The 23,422-nt window shown below is 36.8% G+C and overlaps 1 protein-coding gene across 1 annotated transcript; it reads right to left on the bottom strand.

Annotated features, from left to right (window-relative positions):
• Window positions 1-4,303: 4,303 nt before the first annotated feature.
• On the bottom strand, window positions 4,304-22,911 carry LOC128652219 (skin secretory protein xP2-like). Its single transcript, XM_053705155.1, has 4 exons — window positions 22,760-22,911; window positions 20,528-20,689; window positions 19,863-20,006; window positions 4,304-4,374 (listed from the first exon to the last, which is right to left on the bottom strand). Exons 1-4 carry the CDS (start codon window positions 22,905-22,907, stop codon window positions 4,304-4,306), a joined length of 525 nt encoding a protein of 174 aa, XP_053561130.1. The 5' UTR covers window positions 22,908-22,911.
• Window positions 22,912-23,422: the final 511 nt, after the last annotated feature.

Here is a 23,422-nt window from a genome sequence, read left to right as displayed (position 1 = left end):
CAAGACTCGTAATACCATCGTTTGGCAAATCCCATTAAAAAGATAGGATACGCAATTGACATAAGGAGATTTGCGGTAAGCTCGAGTCGCGGAAGAAAAGTGAGCGGTACACCTGTACCTGCCAGACTCGTAATACCACCGGGCGTTAAAAAGCAGCGTTGGGACCTCTCAACTCTGCTTTTTAAGGCTAACGCAAGACTCGTAATCTAGGCGATAGACTTTACACCAAAGAAAACAACTTTGTTGCCAGCATGTTTGCTATATGAAGGCAAACCACATGAATGCCGCTTCTTTTTGTTTTCCTTTTTCTCCCAAGCAACTTTTTAAATGGTATCACATTAATCAATGAAAGATTATGTTTTTTCTTTTTTTCAATATGGTCTAGATATTTGCCTTGTCTGCAGGTTAATCCTCCAGCCAATACGAATTGATAATTGTTACGGTTTTCACCTTTCCCCTGACAGACATTTGTCAAAAATATAAATAGATTTTATTTGTTTTGTTTTCTTTACCTTGAATGCCAGAAGGATACATGTATTGTTTAGTGGGTATAGATGTATTCACAAAATGGATTGAGGCTTTTCCATAAAAATCAAATGGTTCTTACAGCTGCAAAGCTTCTTTTTTTAGCTTTTCTCTAGATGGGAATGCCATTTGTAGTAGAAAGTGATAATGGAACTGCATTATCAAGCACTTAATTACTTATTGGGAATTACGTATAAATTGTATATTGCTTATAGACTGCAACCATCAGGAGTGGTAGAAAGGGGTAATAGAACTCTAAAAAAAATTATTAACTAAAGTTTGTAGTGTTAAACTTTCAACATGGGCAAAAACATTTCCTTTATAATGGCGATAAGATCTATCCCACACACTACTACAGGTGTCACGCCATATCAAGCAATGACTGGTAGATTGATGAGAACACCTGGAAGGACTTTTTTTTTCCAACCGATAAACCAAATTTACATGGGGCAATAACACAAACTTGGGTAAAAAAAAAGTACTGCAGCATATGGACAATGTAAATATGTTGGTAGCTCAAAATATTGGAAGGAGTAAAGCTCAAATAAAAACATATTTTCACAAAAAGGTTAGACCTTTTGAACATAATGTAATAGCTTAGTATCGATAAGAGATTTTATGTCTGAAAAGTCACTCATGTGTTCCTAAAATGGCTTGTACCTTTTTTGTATTATGGATAAAGCTAATTCTGCTGTTTTATTAGTTTGAAATAATGAATAAGAAAATAAAAGACTATTTAAAGGATATTATATTAAATAATTTAATAAATATTGGCTAGATTACGCGTTTTGCGTTATGAGTGAAAAAGCAGCGTTATGGGTCATAACGCTGCTTTTTCACTACAGCTGCTATTACGAGTCTTGTTAAAAAAGCTGTACCGCACACCTTTTTGGCCGTAACGCAAATTAACTAACGCTCCTTTCAAAAACGTATTTTTCAATGGGACTCCCATAGCGCCGGTATTACGAGTATTGCCTGGGAGGCCAAAAAGTGAGCGGTACAGCCCATACCGACAAGATTCGTAACGCAATCTAATGTCAGTAGTTATGATTTTTGCGCTACAAAGCTGTAGCATAAAACTCATAACTAAAGTGCTAAAAAGTACACTAACACCCATAAACTACCTATTAACCCCTAAACCGAGGCCCTCCCGCATTGCAAACACTAAAATAAAATTATTAACCCCTAATCTTCCACTCCGGACATGGCCGCCACTATAATAAACATATTAACCCCTAAACCTAACCCTACGTCTAACCCTAACACCCCCTAACTTTAATATAATCAGAATTGATGCAATCAGCCAATAGGATTGAGTTCGCAATCTATTGACGAATTGGAAGAAGCAATAGAATGCGAACTCAATCCTATTGGCTGATTGCTGATAGTTAATTTTATTGTAATGTTAGGTGTTAGTGTAGGGCAGGTTAGGTTTTATTTTACAGGTAAATTTGTATTTATTTTAGCTAGGTAGTTAGTAAATAGTTAATAACTATTTACTAACTAGTCTACCTAGTTAAAATAAATACAAACTTGCCTTTGAAATAAAAATAACACCTAAGCTAGCTACAATGTATCTATTAGTTATATTGTAGCTAGCTTAGGGTTTATTTTATAGGTAAGTATTTTGTTTTAAATAGGAATTATTTAGGTAATAATTGTAATATTTATTTAGATTTTTTTTAATTATATTAAAGTTAGGGGGTGTTAGGGTTAGACCTGGGGTTAGGTTTAGGGGTTAATATGTTTATCATAGTGGCGGCGATGTCAGGAGCGACAGATTAGAGGTTAATAAGTGTAATGTAGGTGGCAGCGATGTCGGGTTCGGCAGATTAGGGATGTTTAGATGTGGTTTTTATGTTAGGGTGTTAGGTGTAAACATAACTTTTTCTTTCCCCATAGGAATCAATGGGGCTGCGTTATGGAGCTTTACGCTGCTTTTTTGCAGGTGTTAGGCTTTTTTTTAGCCAGCTCTCACCATTGATGTCTATGGGGAAATCGTGCACGAGCACGTAAAACCAGCTCTCAGCAGCGCTGGTATTGGTGTGCGCTATGGTGCGGTATGGATCTTAACGCAACCATATTTCCAGCTTACGCAGGCTTTTTATAAACCTGCAATAGCAGCGCAAGAGAAAAATAAGCGGTGTAATAACCTGCAAATTATTACCGCACCGCTCATAACGCAAAACCTAGTAATCTAGTAAATGAACAGATACTGCATTTGCTTTTTTTTCCTAGAAAGATTCTAAAGAAATATCAGAAAGATGACAACCTGTCTCCAAGTTGGGAAAATGCATGTCCTATTGTTGTTATGGCTGATTATGGAGAGTTTTGGTGGACAATATTATTTTGTATTATCAGAGGAAAGCATGGGTATTTTGGGTTTGACTAAAAGACAACTTAAAGATCAAACTAACATTTTGGAGCTCCTGATTGTTGTATTAAAATCAACAATGTAAATAACTGAAACACATTTTAGAAGATGATGGAGATAATCAACAACATTGAAACAATAGTTATAATCCCGCACGTATTAACATGGCATTAGACAAAGGAACCAGTCTAACGTTACAATGTTAAACAGAATGGGTTAAATATGACAAAGAAAAATCTATATTTACATTTGTTTTTGGGTTTTTTTGCAAAATATGAAAGTCAAGGACAATGCCAATATTTTAGGGACAAAAGAACTTTACAACATCCGATATGATTTACTTTTAAAATGTTTATTAATTGTTTGATGAATAATTGTTTTGTTTTTGTTAAATTTCTATGTTGATGAAGAGACTAGTTTATAAAGTGATGTACTAACCCCGAGGCTTAGCAAAGGGGTGGACTGTAAGATTTTAATATGTATAAAAATTGTGTCACTATATTTATAGAGAGGTTAGTGTGTCCTTTGGACTATTTTAACACCAGGCATGATGTAATGCTGACCTAGTCAGTAAGCAAGCGTATATAGATATCTGGGAGTGACTAAGTTACAGAAGCTTACAATAACTTACAATACCTTGTTTGGAATGGTTCCAAGATTGTTTGTCAGCAGTTTAAAGGGTATATAACTCAGTATGAGAATAGGGAATGTTAAGGGCCTCTCCAGAAGAAGGGGAAACATCAGGTTATGCTCCATGACTTTAGTCCTCCCACAGATGTACGAAAGGGATAATATAATTCGATTTTACTATTTCTCTTGTTATTTTGTTTTGTCTGTGTTTTAACCTTGTAAGCAATAATAAGTTAATCTTGTTATTTACCTTTCTTTAATAAATGTGTGACTGATTATTATGAAGGAAAGTATTGTTATTTTATATATATATTTCATGTTAGGTTCGAGTACTTGACTAAACATGATCGGGTCCAATCTTGTTACTATCAACTCATAATACACGAGCAAAAAGCTTCCGTCTACCGCAAGTTAATGCACAAGCGATATCGCTAATTTAAGCGCCACTAGTAATCTAGCCCTAAATATGGAACCAGAATAGACAAAACTATCAACTCACAAGTTGTTAATTTTATATATATATATATATATATATATATATATATATATATATATATATAGATATATAGATATATATATATATATGATATCTGATATATATTAACTCACAGAACAAACCCTAAAGGTAATATGGATTAATTCTGAATCTCATAGGTTCTTGACTGCAATGATATAATCAGTTACATCAATGAATATATTACATTTTTTTAAATAAAAGTCTTTGTGGAAATTGTTATTGAAATATTAAGATATCAAGAAATTAGAGAGTTTATGTTATCGCTCAAGACACTGTGATCTGTTTATATCATCACCAGTAGAATCATCAATCATATCTTCAACTGGATCTTTGACATTAATAACCAACAATTGTTGATAAAATCATACACACCCAAAATGAAATGATGATAAATATATCAGGGCTACTGATGTAGCTTCTGTTATCGAAAGTTCACAAAAAAAGTAAACAAGAATATTGACTCCAGGATTTATTGAACTTAAGAATCAAGGGACATCTAAATAGAGTAAAAATCATAACAATGGTTTGTTCCTCGTCACTAGTATCGGTTACTGTATCACACCTTGGACGACTGTAAAGGAAATAGAAAAAATATACATTAATTTTTGTGACTGATAATAACCAACCAGCCCATAAAGTATGATCATTTTGTTTCCACACCTAAACTGTATAAGATAAATACATTCCTATGATTCTATGTACTTTAATTTAATTACAATATAAGCCCCATAATTTCCAATAAATCATATTCCACACATAAACCTTTATTTATTTAATCACACTTAATCAAAATGTAACATTGGCTTTGAATTAACTTTATAAATCTGTATAGTAAATAAAAGCAGATACTGACTGGGTTTCAAAAATAGTAGCTTTGTTTTGCAGTCTAGGCTTTTAAAAGTCTTTTATAGGAGCACTGAAGTAAAAATGTAAACGTTCATGATTCAGATAAAGCATGTCGTTTTAAGAGACTTTTCTAATCTGCTTCCATTATCAAATTATGCACTTTTTTATATGCACACTTTCTGAGGCACCAGCACCTAATGACCAAATGAACAATAAGAATAATTTGTTGCTGGCAGATTGGTTGTCAGTAACAAACAGGAAAGTAAAAAAATGTAATATGATCGTATTTTCCGGTCAAACAGTGGCATTAAATATATCAAAATGGGCCTAGATCAATACAAAAAAACAAAGGCTCTATTTCAGTTTAAACTGATAGCAAAAATGCTAAAAGTTCTCTGGTATTTTGGGCATGTTTTTCCTCTGAAATCTCTGGTAGCAAAAGAGTTTAAATAGAATGTCTGCTCAGAGTGCCAGCGATGTAAATTGGGTCATTGTCGGTGTCATACAAGGCAAGATAATCTGATGTTACACTTGCATACAGAACTTTCCTAAATAAATTGGTAAATATATGGCTAGATTACAAGTTTTGTGTTATGAGGGGTGCGGTACTAACTTGCACGTTATTGTCACCACTCACTTCCCTACAGCGCTGGTATTACAGGTTTTCATAAACCCGGCGTTATTAGGCAACAAATGAGCGTAGAGCAAAATTGAGCTCCATACCGCACTCCAATACCAGCGCTGCTTAATAAGCCAATCAGTTCCAATCAGCCAATAGAATGCAAGCTCAATCCTATTGGCTGATTGGATCAGTCAGTAGGATTGAAGTTCTATCCTATTGGCTGATTGCATCAGCCAGTAGGATTTTTTCAACCTTAATTCCGATTGGCTGATAGAATTCTATCAGCCAATCGGAATCTAAGGGACGCCATCTTGGATGACGTCACTTAAAGGAACCTTCATTCATCGGGAGTCATCATCATAAGAGGATGCTCCGCGCCGTATGTCTTGAAGATGGACCCGCTCCGCGCCAGATGGATGAAGATTGAAGATTCCGTCTGGATGAAGACTTCTGCCCATCTGGAGGACCACTTCTCCCAGCTTGGATGAAGACTTCTCCAGGCTTCATTGAGGACTTCTTGCCGCTTGGATGAAGACTTCTCCCGGCTTCATTGAGGATGGATGTCCGGTCTTCAAAACTGTAAGTGGATCTTCGGGGGTTAGTGTTAGGTTTTTTTAAGGTTTTATTGGGTGGGTTTTAGTTTTAGATTATGGTTTGGGCAGCAATAGAGCTAAATGACCTTTTAAGGGCAATGCCCATCCAAATGCCCTTTTCAGGGCAATGGGGAGCTTAGGTTTTTTTAGTTAGGGTTTTATTTGGGGGGGTTGGTTGTTTGGGTGATGGGTTTTACTGTTGGGGGGTTGTTTGTATTTTCTTTTTTACAGCTAAAAGAGCTGATTTCTTTGGGGCAATGCCCCGCAAAAGGCCCTTTTAAGGGCTATTGGTAGTTTAGTTTAGGCTAGGGGGTTTTTTATTTTAGGGAGGCTTTTTTATTTTGATAGGGCTATTAGATTAGGTGTAATTAGTTTAAATATCTTGTAATTTGTTTTTTATTTTGTGTTATTTAGTGTTTTTTGTTTTTTTTGTAATTTAGGTATTTGTATTTAATTTAGTTAATTGTATTTAATTTAGGTAATTTATTTAATTGTAGTGTAAGGTTAGGTGTTAGTGTAAGACAGTTTAGGTTTCATTTTACAGGTAAATGTGTATTTATTTTAGCTAGGTAGTTAGTAAATAGTTAATAACTATTTAGTAACAATTCTACCTAGTTAAAATAAATACAAACTTACCTGTAAAATAAAAATAAACCCTAAGATAGATACAATGTAACTATTAGTTATATTGTAGCTAGCTTAGGGTTTATTTTATAGGTAAGTATTTAGTTTTAAATAGGAATTATTTAGTTATAATAGTAGATTTTCTTTAGATTTATTTTAATTATATTTAAGTTAGTGGGATTTAGGGTTAGGGTTAGACTTAGGTTTAGGGGTTAATAACTTTAGTATAGTGGCGGTGACGTTGGGGGCGGCAGATTAGGGGTTAATAACTGTAATGTAGGTTGCGGCGATGTTAGGGGTGGCATATTAGGGGTTAATAATATTTAACTAGTGTTTACAAGGCAGGAGTGCGGCGGTTTAGGGCTTTAATATGTTTATTCTAGTGGTGGCGATGTAAGGAGCGGAAGATTAGGGGTTAATAATTTTATTTTAGTGTTTGCGATGCGGGGAGGGACTCGGTTGTTTAGGGGTTAATAGGTAGTTTATGGATGTTTAGTGTACCTTTTTAAACACGTTATTTATGAGTTTTATGCTACAGATTTGTAGTTGTAAAACTCATAACTACTGACTTTAGGGGATAGGCTGTACCGCTTAGTTTTTGGCCTCCAAAAAAAAGCTTGTAATAATCGGCGCTATGGAAGTCCCATTGAAAAAAAACTTTTCGAAAATTGCGTAAGTTAATTTGCGTTACGGCCAAAAAAGTGTGCGGAGACAGCTGTACTACAAGACTCGTAATAGCAACGTGTAGTGAAAAAGCAGCGTTATGAGCCTTAACGCTGCTTTTTCACTCATAATGCAAAACTCGTAATCTAGCGCCGATAGTAAAATAAATTTAAATTAGCATCAATAAATTAAATGATCTACTATAGTACTACTTTTGTGTAAAAAGTAATATTTAAGTAATTATTAATCAAAACTTTCTACTTATTAAATTACATAAAGAATAAAGTTACCATTTTATTTGGAACCATAGTAAGCACCAGACTGTGCCGCGAACACTGGAATCATAGCAGCAACCTCTAGAATAGCAGTCCCTTAGAACTGGATATGTGGGGTAGCCACAGTCTTTACGGATGTTGTGATGACATGAGCAACCTGTTTAGAAAAAAAAAAAAAATCTTGCTAATAGATTTCTTAAAAGTGCACTGTATAAATACTACACAAATATGAAGATGTAGCATGTTACCTGCATGCACTTAAATTAATGAAAGTAAAGTGATTACCAACACTGCATGGCTACAATGAATATGAGTCGCAGTCCTTTCTGGCAGCAGTGGTATTAATGGTATTTATCACAAAGTGATATGTTGTTTAGCACAAGAAACAAACTGAGTTTTTGCAAAATAACACAGACATACATAAAAATCACGTGTAGCCTCACACACACACAACACACATACACATTCACACACAAACACTCACACACTACACATAAACACACCCCACACACATACATGCTAAACATACAAACCTAGGAAAATGACAGGATTCTTCTTTCTTTTAGAGTGTTTCAACGTCATAATTTATTGACAGTATCAGTGGTAAAATATTACATCACCATTGTTCGCATACATCTGACGCATTTCCTGCCCCATCTACGGCACTTCATCAGGGCTTGCATACACATATGTTAATATACAAAAGAATAAAGAGAGAGGGGAAAAAGAAAATTAGTAAAGCATTGAAGGTCCACTAACCATCGGGGCCAGGGATCTATGTCTATCTGTATGTTTGCGCATTGCCAACTTTTATTGTAAAAAAAAAAAAAAAGATATCATACTCAATATTTTTCAATCAATTATATATACTTGGGATGCTAGAAAGATGTTCAGCCTTTCTGCATTGCAATGTGTTGCAGGCACCTCTTGGTTGCCAAGAGGTTTATGCTATACATTTGATACATTGAGGTAAATTTATTAATGGTCGCGCGGACATCATTCGCTGTAGCATACGCTGTCGACATTAACATTGCACATGCATTTCTGGTGAAAATGCTTGTGCAATGCCGCACCCCAGCTCACTGGTGGCCAATTGGCTACTAGCAGAAGCCGTCAATCATCCTGATCATATCGGATTGGGATGATTTCAGTCAGCCACCTTAAAGGGTGGCGGAGAAGTTAAGGAGCAGCGGTCTTATGACCGCTACTTCTTAACTTCCGTTTCAGGGCGGACCTGAAATGATGGGGCTTTGATGCTGCATCAACTGCTTAATAAATTGACCCCATTGGGTGCCTTATAATCCTTCAAACAGTTTATTAAATGCATTAGGGGTGGATCACAATCCTTTAGAAAAAAATGTATCTAATCATTTTCAACAGAAAAACACCAGGAAAGTCTATGGAGATTTTTGTAGATAAATCAGTTGATATATTTTTCTGAAGGATAGTGAGTGAACCCTAAGTTTAAAAAATCTCAGAGGGACCCATTTATTAAAGCCTGGACCGTCAGTAACCTTGTCTGTGGGCATCATGATGAACAAGCCAACATTTAACATTACACAAGCAATGAAGCCACAATTGTCAATTATCCCAAACTGTTCTGATCAGAACAGGGTCGGCTCCAGAACTAATGAAATGGGGGGAATTTTTTTTTCACAAGGGGGCACAAAATTACAAATCATGTATGAGAGTCAAAATAAGAGCAGACCTACATATTCTGCAGGGAAGTGTAGCTTATGGATGGGTTATCCCCCACTATTAACATTTGGAGAATGTTGCTAAATCACTAAGTAAAAAGAATGAAGTCTAAATCCTATGCAGTGCACTTAAACAGAGCCATTAAACTGAGACCCCCAGTGCAATAGCTCATTAAAACAATTCACCCCTAATCACCATGATCCAAAACCCCTTAAACTCATTCTCAAATCTCACCCTCAAAAGTGCCATTTATAGACCTTATATTTATATGATACAAACCATATTCTTATCATGGTCTATTGTTTAAGAAAATGAGTAACTCACGATAGGTAAAATAAATAGGGTTAAAGACAAGTCCCAAAAAGTCTCTAATTAACTTCCTCTCCAAATAAGAGGTTAAGACACGGAGCTCCTTGCAGATGCGTGATGCGACCTCACAGTTCAGCAGCTACCCCGCCCCCAGCATGCAGGCATTACATAACAATTCATTATTTTATTTATTAATTTTTAAAGCGTATGATCATATCAATATTTTTGAGGGGGCACAGCATTCCATTTGGGTGGGCATTGCCCCCCAATGCCCCCCCTTGGATCCTGGATCAGATTCATTTAACTCTGCGAGCTTTGAGATGGTGGAGTGGTTAAGTATCAGCAGTCTTACAATCTTACCTACTTAACTAGCATTTTAGGCCCTCGAGCGCAAGCCTGAAAACACTCGGGCACTGTTAAAAGGATCACTATCAACAGAAGCATTTTTGCAAATAGAAGCATAAATCAAAATGCGTGTACAATGGTCCTTTATTATTATTTTATTATTATGATACTTTATTTAGTAAGTGCCAACAAATTCTGCAGCACTGTCCATTGGTACAAAATATAAAAGTACAACCATGATACACTCACCTAGATTACCTAGGCCTAGAAATCCTAAGCTAGCTACAATGTAACTATTAGTTATATTGTAGCTAGCTTAGGGTTTATGTTTATAGGTAAGTAGTTTTAAATAGGATTAATTTATTTAATTGTAGTAAATTTATTTAGATGTATTTAAATTATAATTTAAGTTAGGGGATGTAGGGTTAGGTTAGACTTAGGGTTAATAAATTTATTATAGTGGCGACGACGTTGGCGGCGGCAGATTAGGGGTTAATAAATTTAATATAGTTGCGGCGACATTGGGGGGGCAGATTAGGGGTTAATAAATATAATGTAGGGTTCAGCGATGTTGGGGTGGCTGGGCATCAGATTAGGGGTTCATAAGTATAATGTAGGTGGCGGCGGTGTCCGGAGCGGCAGATTAGGGGGTTAATAATATAATGTAGGTGGTGTCGATGTCGGGGGCGGCAGATTAGGGGTTAATAAGTGTAAGATTAGGGTGTTTAGAGCTCAGGGGTTCATGTTAGGGCGGTTAGGTGCAGACATACAATTCATTTCCCATAGAAAACAATGGGCCTGGCCGTTAGAAGCTGCGACGCTGCTTTTTTGCAAGTGTTAGTTTTTCTTTCAGCCAGCAGCGCGGGTATTACAGTGAGATGTGGAGCTAAATTTTGCTCAACGCTCACTTTTCCGAGGCTAACGCCTGCTTGAGAAAAACTTGTAATACCAGCGTTGGCTTAAGTGAGCGGTAAGAAAAAAAGGCTCGTTAGCACCGCACCTAAGGCTTACCGACAAAACTTGTAATCTAAGCCGAATGTTTTATAAGGGACAGAACAAAATTGATCAAAAACATATAATACTCTTTTATTATAATTCACATTGGGGTCCATTTACCAAGGCCGGGACAGAAAGGGGCAGACATCTACATTTTATCATTGCACGCTTTGCCTCTTGTGCAACTCCGCCCCCTGTGATGGTCTGCGCGTAGGTAAGGGCTTGCTTCTTAACTCTCGGCTGCAGACTCACTCATGCAAGTCTGCAGCTGAAGATACTCTTCTTAAACACAGTCAAGTACACAGGACAGTCAAGTAAAAAAAAAAAAACTTTAATGATTTAAATAGGGCATGTCATCTTTAAACAACTTTCCAATTTACTTTTATCAGCATGTTTGCTTTGTTCTCTTGGAATTCTTAGTTGATAGCTAAACCTAGGACCTGAAGGCCGCCCTCTAATCTGAAAGCATTTGGACATTTTTTCACCACTAGAGGGTGTAGTTCATGTGTGTCATTTAGATAACATTGAGCTCATGCACGTGAAGCTCCTAGAGTGAGCACTGATTGACTATAATCGCAAGTCTGTCAAAAGAACTGAAATAAGGGGCCGTCTGCAGAGGCTTAGATACAAGGTAATTACAGAGGTAAATAGTATATTGAATAAATATGTTGGTTGTGCAAAACTGGGAATTTGTAATAAAGGAATTATCTACCTTTTTAAACAACCAAAAATCTGGTGTTGACTGTCCCTTTAAATAAAGCCATTCTATGCGGAGCCTGAGGAAGCCAAGAAATGACTGCTTAACTGTGGAGCTCCAGGCAGTACACGGTACCATTGAGACTGCAATGAAGATATAGGGACAGCAGAGAGGTCCCCAGTCCCCCACACTGTATAACCGGAATATATGAGGACGCAACTTGTGACCAAAAAAAAAGCAAACCGAGAGAGGTTACGCCTGAATAAAGGGAGGATCAGAAGAGGGCACGCACAGAAAGGAGGCGCAAGATAATGCGGAAACCCACGTGGCAGCGACTGAGACCGCGGAGCTGCCCGGATCGCCCCGCACTGAGCAATTAACAGAAGAAAGGGGCAGATAGCGGGTAAGACCGGACAAACGATGTCTAAGAGAAGCCATTAGGAGAGGCATTGAAAGTGGGTTACAAAGGCTAAAAAGGTCACATAGCTGCGCTTAGTTGTGCAACAGAGAGCGACTTCAGCAAGGGCCCCTGAGATATCAGCCCCCTCTCCGGAGGGCAATAAAAGAGTTAACGCTTACCAAAAAATAAAGCTTAGCTCAGAGATTTAGTCAGGAGAAAGTGACCAACATATTTGAGAGCATCTAACATAATATAAATCCTTTGCAGGAGTCAAGGCCCTTTAAGTTTAATATATAGCAAAAACGGCATGCTGTGAATGGCCCCTTTTCTCCTTCCTATTTTTCTCATCAGTCAGTCAGAGTGAGAGTGTCAAAAAACCAAGAGGGAGTCACTCTTACAGAAGAAAGATATTGACTTCTGCAAATTATACAGAACGATTAAAGCATATCAAAAAGTCTGACAACAGGAGATCTCAACATGACATCCAAACGAAGCTCAAAAACTACACTAGGTGGAAAACAGACAACTGCTCCCATTTTTTTTCAAAACTAACAGAGGAGACAAATCCCCAGAGCAGCAGTCCCACCTAGAGCAGATGAAGAGCAGGAATCTTCTGCAAGGATACCCAAAAGAAACAGACAGGCTGACGCCACTAAAAAAGAGCAGACTTAGATAATCTGGTGTCAAAACAGGACATTTCCACAAATTTTGAAAAGCTTCTTGAAAAAATGGAAATGCCTGCAGAACACTGTTGCTAGCAGTCTGACAGAACTCAAACAAGAGGTGGGAGAACTAGGTAACAGAGGTGAACTCCATGAGGAGAGTGGGGAGGCCTTAGCAGAAGGGTTAAATGAGATTTCAAATCATACTAAGTGCCCACCAACAAGATATAGATGGACATCTATGACAAATTGGAAGATTTGGAGAATCGAGTCGCCGTTGTAATATACGGCTGAAGGGAGTTCAGAGTCGGTGGCCCCGAAAGAGCTAATTCTATTTGCTATCCTTGTTCCAGGGCATAACGGCACCGAGGAGGCACACAGATTTCAAATGGAGCGGGCACATAGGGCCCTACGACCCAAACCTAAAGGGGATGACCCTCCACGTGATATCATCTATCAGAGGCTTAGAGACCAGGAAAAGGAAGAGATCTTGGCGGCAGCACGAAGAAATCCTACATTTAAACATCAAGGAAATGTGGTGCAGTTCTACCAAGACTTATGTACGAGAACTCTGCAAAGAAGGGGTGCACTTAGGCCCCTCACTACGCAACTACGGAAGGCTCAAATACCATATAGATGGGGCTTCCCGTTTGCGCTGCATATTAGCATGGGCAAACCGAATGTTAATCATCAAAGATCAGGTTGAGATGCCTGAAATATGCAGAAAGCTGAGATGGATTTACCAGCTCAACAACAGCAGCAACAATTATCCACAAGAAAGGAGGAACAGATTAGACCACCTTTTCAGAAAAGGTGGATAAAGTGCCTGAGAAAAGAAGGAAGACATGAAACACCGGGAAAATGTTCAGAGAGGAAAACAAAGAATTGAAGAAAACAATGGTGTTAAAAGAAACTTTGGGGCTGATTTGAGCTATTGGCAGGACTAGGGCCGTCATGGCCTGGAAGAAGAAAAGTATGAAATCAGAGACATACGTAGATCATTAGACAGATGAGTATGGTTTCTTGTTATCCAAAATGTTTTGTTTCTTGTTTATGTATTTTTTCTATACTGTGTGTTGATTTCCCTCTTCTTTTGGTTGTAAAGTGATAAGTATAGACTATATGAAGGACACAACAAAGACTCTAATAATCTCATGATAATGGTCAAAAGACAATTTTGAACAAGTATAAGGGAGACAGGACAAAGTCATAGTGAGGCAGACAAACGGGTATAATAGGTGAAGTGTCCTGTTACCAAAAATGTCTGGGGTTCCTACATTTAAATATTTATCGCAGTCTTAAATGTTATTAAGAATATATGACGAGTTATTATATTGCCTGTTAGGTTACTATGAGGCAATGTTTGGTTTGAAAATGTGAAATGTACTGTTTATTTGTTCTGTTATTGTTTATTGCTTAATGTTTTTAACCAGGAGCAGGTGCCATTTAATGTTAGAAAAGGATGGGAATGATATAAAAGAGGAGGAAGATAGGGTTGGGAAAGCAGACTATAGCGAGATGCATGATCTTTACTATATAGCAGACATTGAGCTGAGAAGGGAAGAAATAGAATAGGAGGAAGCTGGGGAAAGTATATTAATGCCACATAATTTTATTCTCCTCTCACACAACGCGAGAGGCCTTAATACAGATATCAAAAGAAAGACCGCAATGTCTCAATACCTGAAAACAAACGCTAAGATTTATATTTCTGCAAGAGACACATTTTGTGAAAGATAATATTCCAGGGTTTTGGTCACATCATTTCCCATTACACTATCATGCCACAGCAGAGTCTAAGAAAAGAGGGGTATCAATTTTGATACATAGATCACTGGATTTTGTGCTGGATAGGGTAACAAGAGATAAGAATGGGAGATACGTAATAGTCCAGGGTACGCTTGCAAGGCACGAAAGTCACACTATGTAATGTATACGCCCCCAACGAGTCTCAGAACTTATTCTTTAAGGAATTGTCTACACTACTCACTCATTGGGAAAAAAACAGATTAATTGTAGCGGAGGGACTTTAATGTTAATATGGCCTCTTTTAATGGCTCTGAGACTCTGAAAATAACAATAAACAACATAGACACAATAGCATTGTTAAGTCAGTTCGAAGTTCGTTGGAGGAGCATGGGCTAGTGGATTCATGGGAGGCTGTTGGGTAACACAGAGCGGGAGTATACCTACTACTCACCAGCACACAAGACCTACACAATTCTCGACTACATTTATATCAGCCAATTCTAGCATCAAATTTAGTGACAACGGGCACGCAGGCATGTGTCTGGTCAGACCACTCACTCATTTTTCTAGAACTTACGGGCCTCATAAATTTTGCTAGACAGCGATCTTGGACATACAACCAACTTTACTGAAAAACCTGAAATATTTGGTAGGATTCAAAAGGCACTGAAGGAATATTGGGAACTAAATGTAGGTTCAGCTAGATAATCCGCTGACGACATGGGCAGCTCATAAATCAGTGTTAAGAGGGCTGCTAATAAAGGAAAAATCATTGAGAAATAAACAAGCAACAGCACTGGCTAGAGCATTACAAGGGGAGGTGGAACAACTCGAGAGGGAACACCAGCGCACGCTATCAGAGAAAACATATAAAACTTTAGTAGACAAGAGAAAGGAATTAGCTAAATTACTGAATGATGCATCAATTAGAGCTGCTTTGAGGCTGAAGGCCCATTATTTTGTGTATGCTAATAAGCCAGACAGATATCTGGCGAGTAAGTTAAGGGATAATAATACATTTTTTTCCTATTCCCAAGTTAGTAACACCAAAAGGGGAGATCACCTCGAACCCACAGGAGATATCAGACAGCTTTGCCAATATTATGCCACACTTATATGATGGGAATAAAGTAAGAAACAGGAAACATAGATAACCAAATTTCAAAATTTCTAGATAAGGCAAATTTGAGAACTCTATCGAGTGAGGACTTGGAAAACCCTTAACCTCAAAAATAACAAATAACGAAGTACTGGGGGTAATTAAAGACTTAAAATAGGTAAGGCGGCGGGCCCCGATGGGTTAACGGGTGAATATTACAAACTTTTTAAGAAGGAACTGCTACCCACCCTGACCAATCTCTGCAATGGGATTATGGAGGGGTGGGACTTAACCTAGGGAAATGCTTCAGGCAAAATTATTGTGATACCAAAGAGCGGGAAGAATACAAAACTTTGTCAAAACTATAGGCCTATAATCCCTAATTAATCATGATATTAAATTTTTGCTAAAATTATGGCAAACAGATTAAAGCGAATTTTACCCTCCCTGGTCCACCAGGACCAGGTGGGGTTTGTACAAGACAGAGCGGCGACCCAGATAATGTTAGGAGAACGCTTTCTTTGCTGGACTATGTGAAGGTAAAGGGGGTTCCAGCTCTACTCCTGTCGCTCGACGCAGAGAAAGCGTTCGACAGGGTGGACTGGAATTTCATGTTTAAGGTGTTATCGGCCATGGGTTTCAGTGGAGCTATTATGCAGGCGCTAGGCAGCATTTATTCAAAACCGACGGCAGTGGTGGGGGCGGCAGATATTTATCACGGCAAATAGACATTCCTGAACGGAACAAGGCAGGGATGCCCGTTGTCGCCACTGATATTCGCAATATGTATTGAGCCTTTGGCTGCGTGTATAAGGAACTCGAGAGATATTGCGGGGGTACAGGTAGGGACTTCTGAGTATAAATCTATGCTATTTGCGGATGATGTACTGTGTGACCAATCACTAGCCACTGAGTTCGCTGCCACACCTCTATCAAACTTTACATGAATACTCAGAGATCTCTGGCTACAAGATAAATTCTGATAAATGTGCGGCACTAGCAGTTAATTTACCTTCCCATACTAAAAAATTATCGAGCTGAATTTTGAATTCGCCTGGGCTAAGAGCTCTATCACTTATCTAGGAATAAAGATAGGTGAAAATGTATCAGGATTTGTATAACTTAAATTATATCCCGGTTTATAAAGCTATTAAAGCGGATCTAAGGAAATGGAGAGAAAAGGTAACTTCTCATGGTATGGGAGATTAATGTCTATTAAAATGAATGTCCCTACCCAGATTAATGTACTTGTCAGAGCGGTTCCGATCAGTATCCCCTTACCGGAATAGGAGACATTACAAACGGATCTCTTGAAATATTTGAGAGGAGCAGGGAGACCTAGAATAGCATCACAATTACTACAATTGCACAGACAAGCAGGAGGAGTGGGGGTCCCAGACTTAGTGGAATATTATCAGGCTGCGAGGCTGGCACAGACGGTTGTATTAAGCAAACAAGATAGTGGGTTGGTATGGCCACAATAGAATCAGAGATAGCAAGTAGTTCGAGAGCAGCGGACATTATTCTGGGATTCAGAGGTTAATAATTAAACGGGAGACCTATAGGTCGCCAATAACAATAGAGGCATTCAAGTTGTGGAATAGGACCGCGAAGAGACTGCGATTATGCAACCCAGAATCAACGGCGAGACCTGTCAGGTTTCTACTGCCACAAAATATAAGAAAAATAGTAGACAAATGGGCGAATAAAGGATTATACAGGGTGGCTGACTTCTTGCTGGGGTCCACGGTGCTCACGTTCAACCAAATTAGAGATCAAATAGAACCGGAACGGTTGCATTGGTTTGTGTATTTACAGGTTAGGTCAGCAATAGTCACATACACGTTACACAAACAGGACCAACACCCTACAGAACTTGAGAAAATGGTAATGAAGGCAGATAGAGGGAAAAAGCTGATATCTCGAATCTACGTCCTTATTCAAAAAGCTAAACACGGGTCCAAATTAGAAGTGACTGAGAGATGGGAAAGGGACACATTAGAAACTTGGGAGACAGAGACTGGAACGAGTTGTCGTTGAACTCCTACAGGGGTCTGATTAGTGCAGACATGAGAGAAAATTGTATTAAAGTAATGTACAGATGGTACCTGACACCAGTAAGGACGGCCCATTATTCTATAACGCACAACGACAACTGCTATAGAGGATGTCAAGAAAGGGGCACATTTAAACATAATGTGGTGGGAATGTCAGGAAGTCCAAACACTATGGGTAGACTCTCAGAATTGATAAGCACACTGTTGGAGGAGAGAGTGACCCTTACAATGTCACAAGCGTTACTGCATGAAAAGGTGATACCCTTTAACACAACAATTAACAAACTCATCAAAATTCTTTGCACATGTCTGAGAATCTGTATAGCCCGTCACTGGAAAGTAGGGGTACCCTCATGGCAAGAGGTAGTGGGGAAAATTACAGAGACGTACACTTTGTCAGAACTAGCCGCTTGGTCACAGGGACAGCCAGAGCAGTTTAATAAGATTTGGTTTTACTGGGTATTGAGGTCGGAGCACCATCAGAGACAGGCAGAAATAAGTTAGCAGCAGAGTTGTTAAGAATAGGAGAAGTCTATTTAGGTCGGATAGTAGAAACTAACCCAGGATGAATCCAGTACGGAAGAAGTTGAATATAGGTACATACTGAGATATAATTTGAAGGTATTTAGCTTTTAGTACAGAAAACATGGCACCTCTTGGAGGGGGGGAGGGGGGTGGGTAATAGTTGGGGAAGGGGATTACAGGGTTAGGCATCTCTTGAATGCAATATGAGTACAAGATGTTATGGTTTCCGAAAAGGCTAAAGCACATATTAGTGTATAATATCAGGAGGTAACATCATATGTAAACTTTAATGTGTTTGATGTGGAATGCTAACCCTCAGAAGACACTTGTACAATTATGAAACTGTAAATGATGCTGTTTATGTTTACCTATATTATAATTAATAAAAATTATTTCAACATAAATAAAGCCCATTCTGTAATGCAGTGTCAGGTAATACTTTATTAACCATATATCATCATAAAAAGTAATCTTTATGACAAAATGAAGTAGAAAGACAGAGCAAGTTTTTAAAGCTTCAACAATCATTCCTATTGGTTTTAATTCAGGGGCAATCTTATCACATCAGTTATCTATAAAAAGCCTCACATACTTTAGGTTTGATCACAATCCTTTAGAAAAACGTATTTAATGTTTTGTAACAGAAAATCCCCATTAAAATCTATGTGGATATTTATATATAGATAATAATCCATCCTTTAGCTTAGACGTTATTTTAAAAGTATGTTAAATTCGCTAATATTGCTTTACATCAGGGGATAAGTGCATGTTAGTCAAAGGATTGAAAACGCATTAGTTCTATAAACAAACTCACATTTTTCCTGCTTTAATCAACCAGTCTTTTATTTTTCATTTGCCAAACAAGTAGTGCAGCCAATAGGAACTGCACCGCCGGCGCTATGAATAAATAGTTCCTATTGGCTGCACTGCTCGCTTATCAAATAAAGGGAAAAAAAGACTTTAAAGAGAGGTGGAGTGATAAAAGCAGAGGGGAAATGTGAGTTTGTTTATAGAACAAATGCATTTTCTATCGTTGGACTTGCAAGCACTATCTTCTGAAGCTTAAAGGGACATTGAACCCAAATGTTTTCTTTCATAATTCAGATAGAGCATGAAATTTTAAGCAACTTTCTAATTTACTCATATTATAAATTTTTCTTTGTTCTCTTGCGATCTTTATTTAAAAAGCAGGAATGTGATGCATAGGAGCCGTGAGGACCTGGGTTATGCTTGCTTATTGGTGGGTAGATGTCAGCCTCCAATAAGCAAGCATTATCCATGGTGCTGAACCTAAAATCGGGTGGCTGCTAAGATTTACATTCCTGCTTTTAAAATAAAGATAGCAAGAGAATGAAGAAAAATTGATAATAGGAGTAAATTAGAAAGTTGCTTAAAATGATCTTTCTGAATCACGAAAGAAAAAATATGGGTTTAGAATACCTTTAACCTTTTTAAATATGCAAAGCAATTAGTGGTTTAACGATCACTTGAACTTTTATTATCCTATAAATTATTTTGTAAAAAAATCTACAAAAACAAATCAGAGCAAATTTTAAGATTACAATATTTCTGAAAACGGAATATTTATAAGAATTTTTTGTAGGGCAAATAATTGTAAATGTTTTCCAACATTTGTTGTAACTTATAGATAATTACCTGAAGGTTTTGGGTAGAAGCACCACTTAACCCCTTTAATGCTTGAATTAAAACAGCACCCACGGGAGTAGCATTCATTGGCACTAATTCCTATATAACCACAGTCTGTTCTGTCCTGGGGATCAACTGAGCACTGGGCTGACTCTGGTAAACAAAACAGCATACAGAAGTATTAGGTTTATACTTTCAACATTACCATAACTATTTAGGCAGTAAATAAAAAATTAAGGTCCAGATCTAAGGTGAACTGCAAACCCATATGTTCTTGTATTTAAGTTAAATTATAAACCTGTTATAGTGCAAATAAACTAAATCCAGCTTCACATATTAAATACCACTGAGCCTAACAGAAGCTTTTGTGAAATGATGTACACATTAATAATTAGCATGAGCAGTCATTGGGGCCTATGTATCAAAGGTCTTGCGGACCTGATCCGACAGTGTGGATCAGGTCGGCATACCTCGCTGAATGCGGAGAGCAATACGACATATAGGATAGCTGCTGGTGATTTTAACAAAACATTTTTTTAAGATATAATTAGTTATTCCCAGAATTATATAATTTAATATTATATATATATTTTTTAAATATTCTTTCAATCTCCTTTCATTGTTAACTGGACTGCTATATATACAATACATAAAGTTTGTTCCATGCAATATACCTTGTGATTCAGAAAAGAAGCACCAATTAACTCCACGAATGCTGGAATCAAAACAGCAGTTCCTCTTATGACATTCTGCTGCACTTATTCCTGGATATCCGCAATCCCTTCTCTTATACGGATCCACACCACAGTCCTGAGGGCCACTTGGTGCCGGTGGAACTTTATAAAACATAATTGTCAGACATCAAATAAGGTCTCTATCAGTGACTTTCTGATACAAAAGGGACCTAAAAAATTATTGTTAGAGAGGTGAGGACAATGAATGGTAGACAAAAAAATACTAGAAATACAAAAGTCTAGATGAAAGAAAAAAGGGTGAAAGGGAAATATGTGAGGGAGGAAGAAAGAGTTGATAGAATATCCAACATTAAAGGGACATTACACACTAAATAAATGCTAGATAAAATGATCCATTCAAAGAAAAGATTAGTCTGAGAATAACATGTAGATGTATTTTTTAAAGTTTCATTAGCTGTTTGAATATTGAAAAAATAAGTGTAAAATGTTAGTGTATATAAAGCAATGGGAGCTGCCATCTTGTAACTTAGGTTGCCTTTTCTGTTGTGGTCAATTAGACAGTTATAAATAGGTCACTAGAGTGTGCAGCCAATGGCTGTGTGGAATATAAAAGTGTTCTGCACTTATATTTCTTACAGGAACTGAAAAGCTCACAATTTCAGAATGGAATTACAGGAAAAGGGGACAAAATAAATAATGAAAGTATATTGCTGAGGTTTTTAATGTATGATTTATCATTTTATATTACCATCTCAAAGTGTTTAATGTCCCTTTAATTAAAAGAGCTAAAAAGTGTTCAAAGAATGTTTGTTTGGTTGTAAACTCTTGATCTCTCCTCCTAAATAACCTTACCAGATGTTTTTCATTTTTTATACTAATTCCTCTACTTGTTGTTTTTTTTGTTTTGTTTATTTAGATGTTGAAATAAAAAGATGTTGGGTTCTCTTCTATGCACTAATTATTACCTAAGGACTTGATCACAATCCTTTTTATAAAACATACTAAATTATTTATTTACAAAACTCTTCAGAGAGATAATTATTTGTGGGAAATTATTAGATAAGTTTATCTAAATATTGTGATTTACCCCTAAATTAAACACACTGGTAAAACTGCTAAATTTGAGAACTTAGGGGTTGATCACAATCCTTTAGAAATGCCTCTTATTATTGGCTCACCAGTAATGCATTGTTGCTCTTGAATTGACGTTAATCCTGGGGTTGATCACAATCCTTTAGTAAAAGTTATCTAAGGATTTGCTACAGAAATTCACCCTTAAAGTCTATGGGGAGTTAGTAGATAAATTATAAGATACATTTATCTAAGGCATTGTGATCAACTCCTATGGGCATTTTGTAGATAAATAATTTAATAAGTTTTTCTAAAGGATACAACACACTCCATATATGTTTATGTATATATATATATATATATATATATATATATATATATATATATGTATGTATATATATATATATATATATATATATGCATATATATACATATAAATATATGTGTGTGTGTATTTATATATATTTATATATATATATAGAGAGAGAGAGAGAGAGAGAGAGAGAGAGAGAGAGAGAGAGAGAGAGAGAGAGAGAGAGAGATAAAAGTATATATTTTAACTTAAAGTAATAGCATAAGTAATAGCATCAATCAGTTTTTTTCCCTTGCTCTAATTAAAAACATTGCAGTGCGGCCCTTTTTTTTTTTTCAAAATATGGACACCAATGCACTGCATTACACATGACAATAAATTAGCACTATTGATTAATGCACTCTGTCAGTCATAGAATTAAAGATAATAAAATATGGGAGAATATTTAGCCATCCTAAGGAGGGGTGAATGTTTTGAAGCCTTTATTTAAATAATAAATATTGGCCATATTAATTTACCCTTTCATGAACATTGGTTATTTGTAAAAAAAAATATTAGTCGCTCATATATTACATGTAGTATTTAAATATTAAATGTAAAGTTTGAATATAAATATTCAAATGTTGATTCTCATTGACTTTTTAAACAAGTCTGTGGGAATAAACATTCTAAAGTGATATTTAATCTAACAATTGTATCAAAACATTCAAAATTCAACAATGTCAATTTGCATATTTGTTGCTCCGCATAGCTAGTAACAAACTGATATTTGTCCATCCCTAATGCAACCAAGCTCTTTCCTAGATTTTTGCATGTAGTATACTTACGAAAATTATCCTCCTCGCTGCTGTGGCTGTGGCTGTTGCTGCCACTTTTGCTGCCGCTGTTGCTGCCGCTGTTGCTGCCTTTTTTAGCTAAACTTTGGTGTCCCAGAAGAATAACTGCTACTAGTATAAAGGGTATCTTAGATGCCATTGTTTCTTTGTTTTTCTGGTCTTCAGAAAGTTTCAGGTTTTATGCTAAGACTCTGAAAATTCACTTATATATAGTCACGGATCTGTTTAACTATCCCTGGGAACATTTACTGAGGGTGGGTATTTTCAGTGGATATTGTCACATTGTACAAATAATTTTATTGTATAAGATATATTGTATAGATTTTTGACTCAATTATTGACAGGGAAAGATAGCAGTCTATTTGTATAATGACACATCTGCATCAAAACCTTATGGTAGTTTAATAAAAATGTGTAGTTTCTTCTTAAATAGACACCTTTATCACTACACGCAATGCAATAAAAATGGTTCATATCAGTAGATAATGTTAATTGTACTAATACAAGCAATCAATTGGCATTTGAACTTTCTAGCAATTTATGTTATTTACTATTCATAAAAAAATGCTTTTATGTTAAAAAATAATCACCAGTGACTGAGACCCATAGGGGAAATTTCCAGCCTTTGTGTGTTGTGTTTTTGTGCATGTGTGC

The sequence above is a fragment of the Bombina bombina genome, chromosome 3 (genome assembly GCF_027579735.1).
Source record: "Bombina bombina isolate aBomBom1 chromosome 3, aBomBom1.pri, whole genome shotgun sequence".
Classification (NCBI taxonomy): domain Eukaryota; kingdom Metazoa; phylum Chordata; class Amphibia; order Anura; family Bombinatoridae; genus Bombina; species Bombina bombina.
The sequence above is the reverse complement of the archived record's forward strand: the minus strand, read 5'-3'. Positions and strand labels throughout refer to the sequence as shown.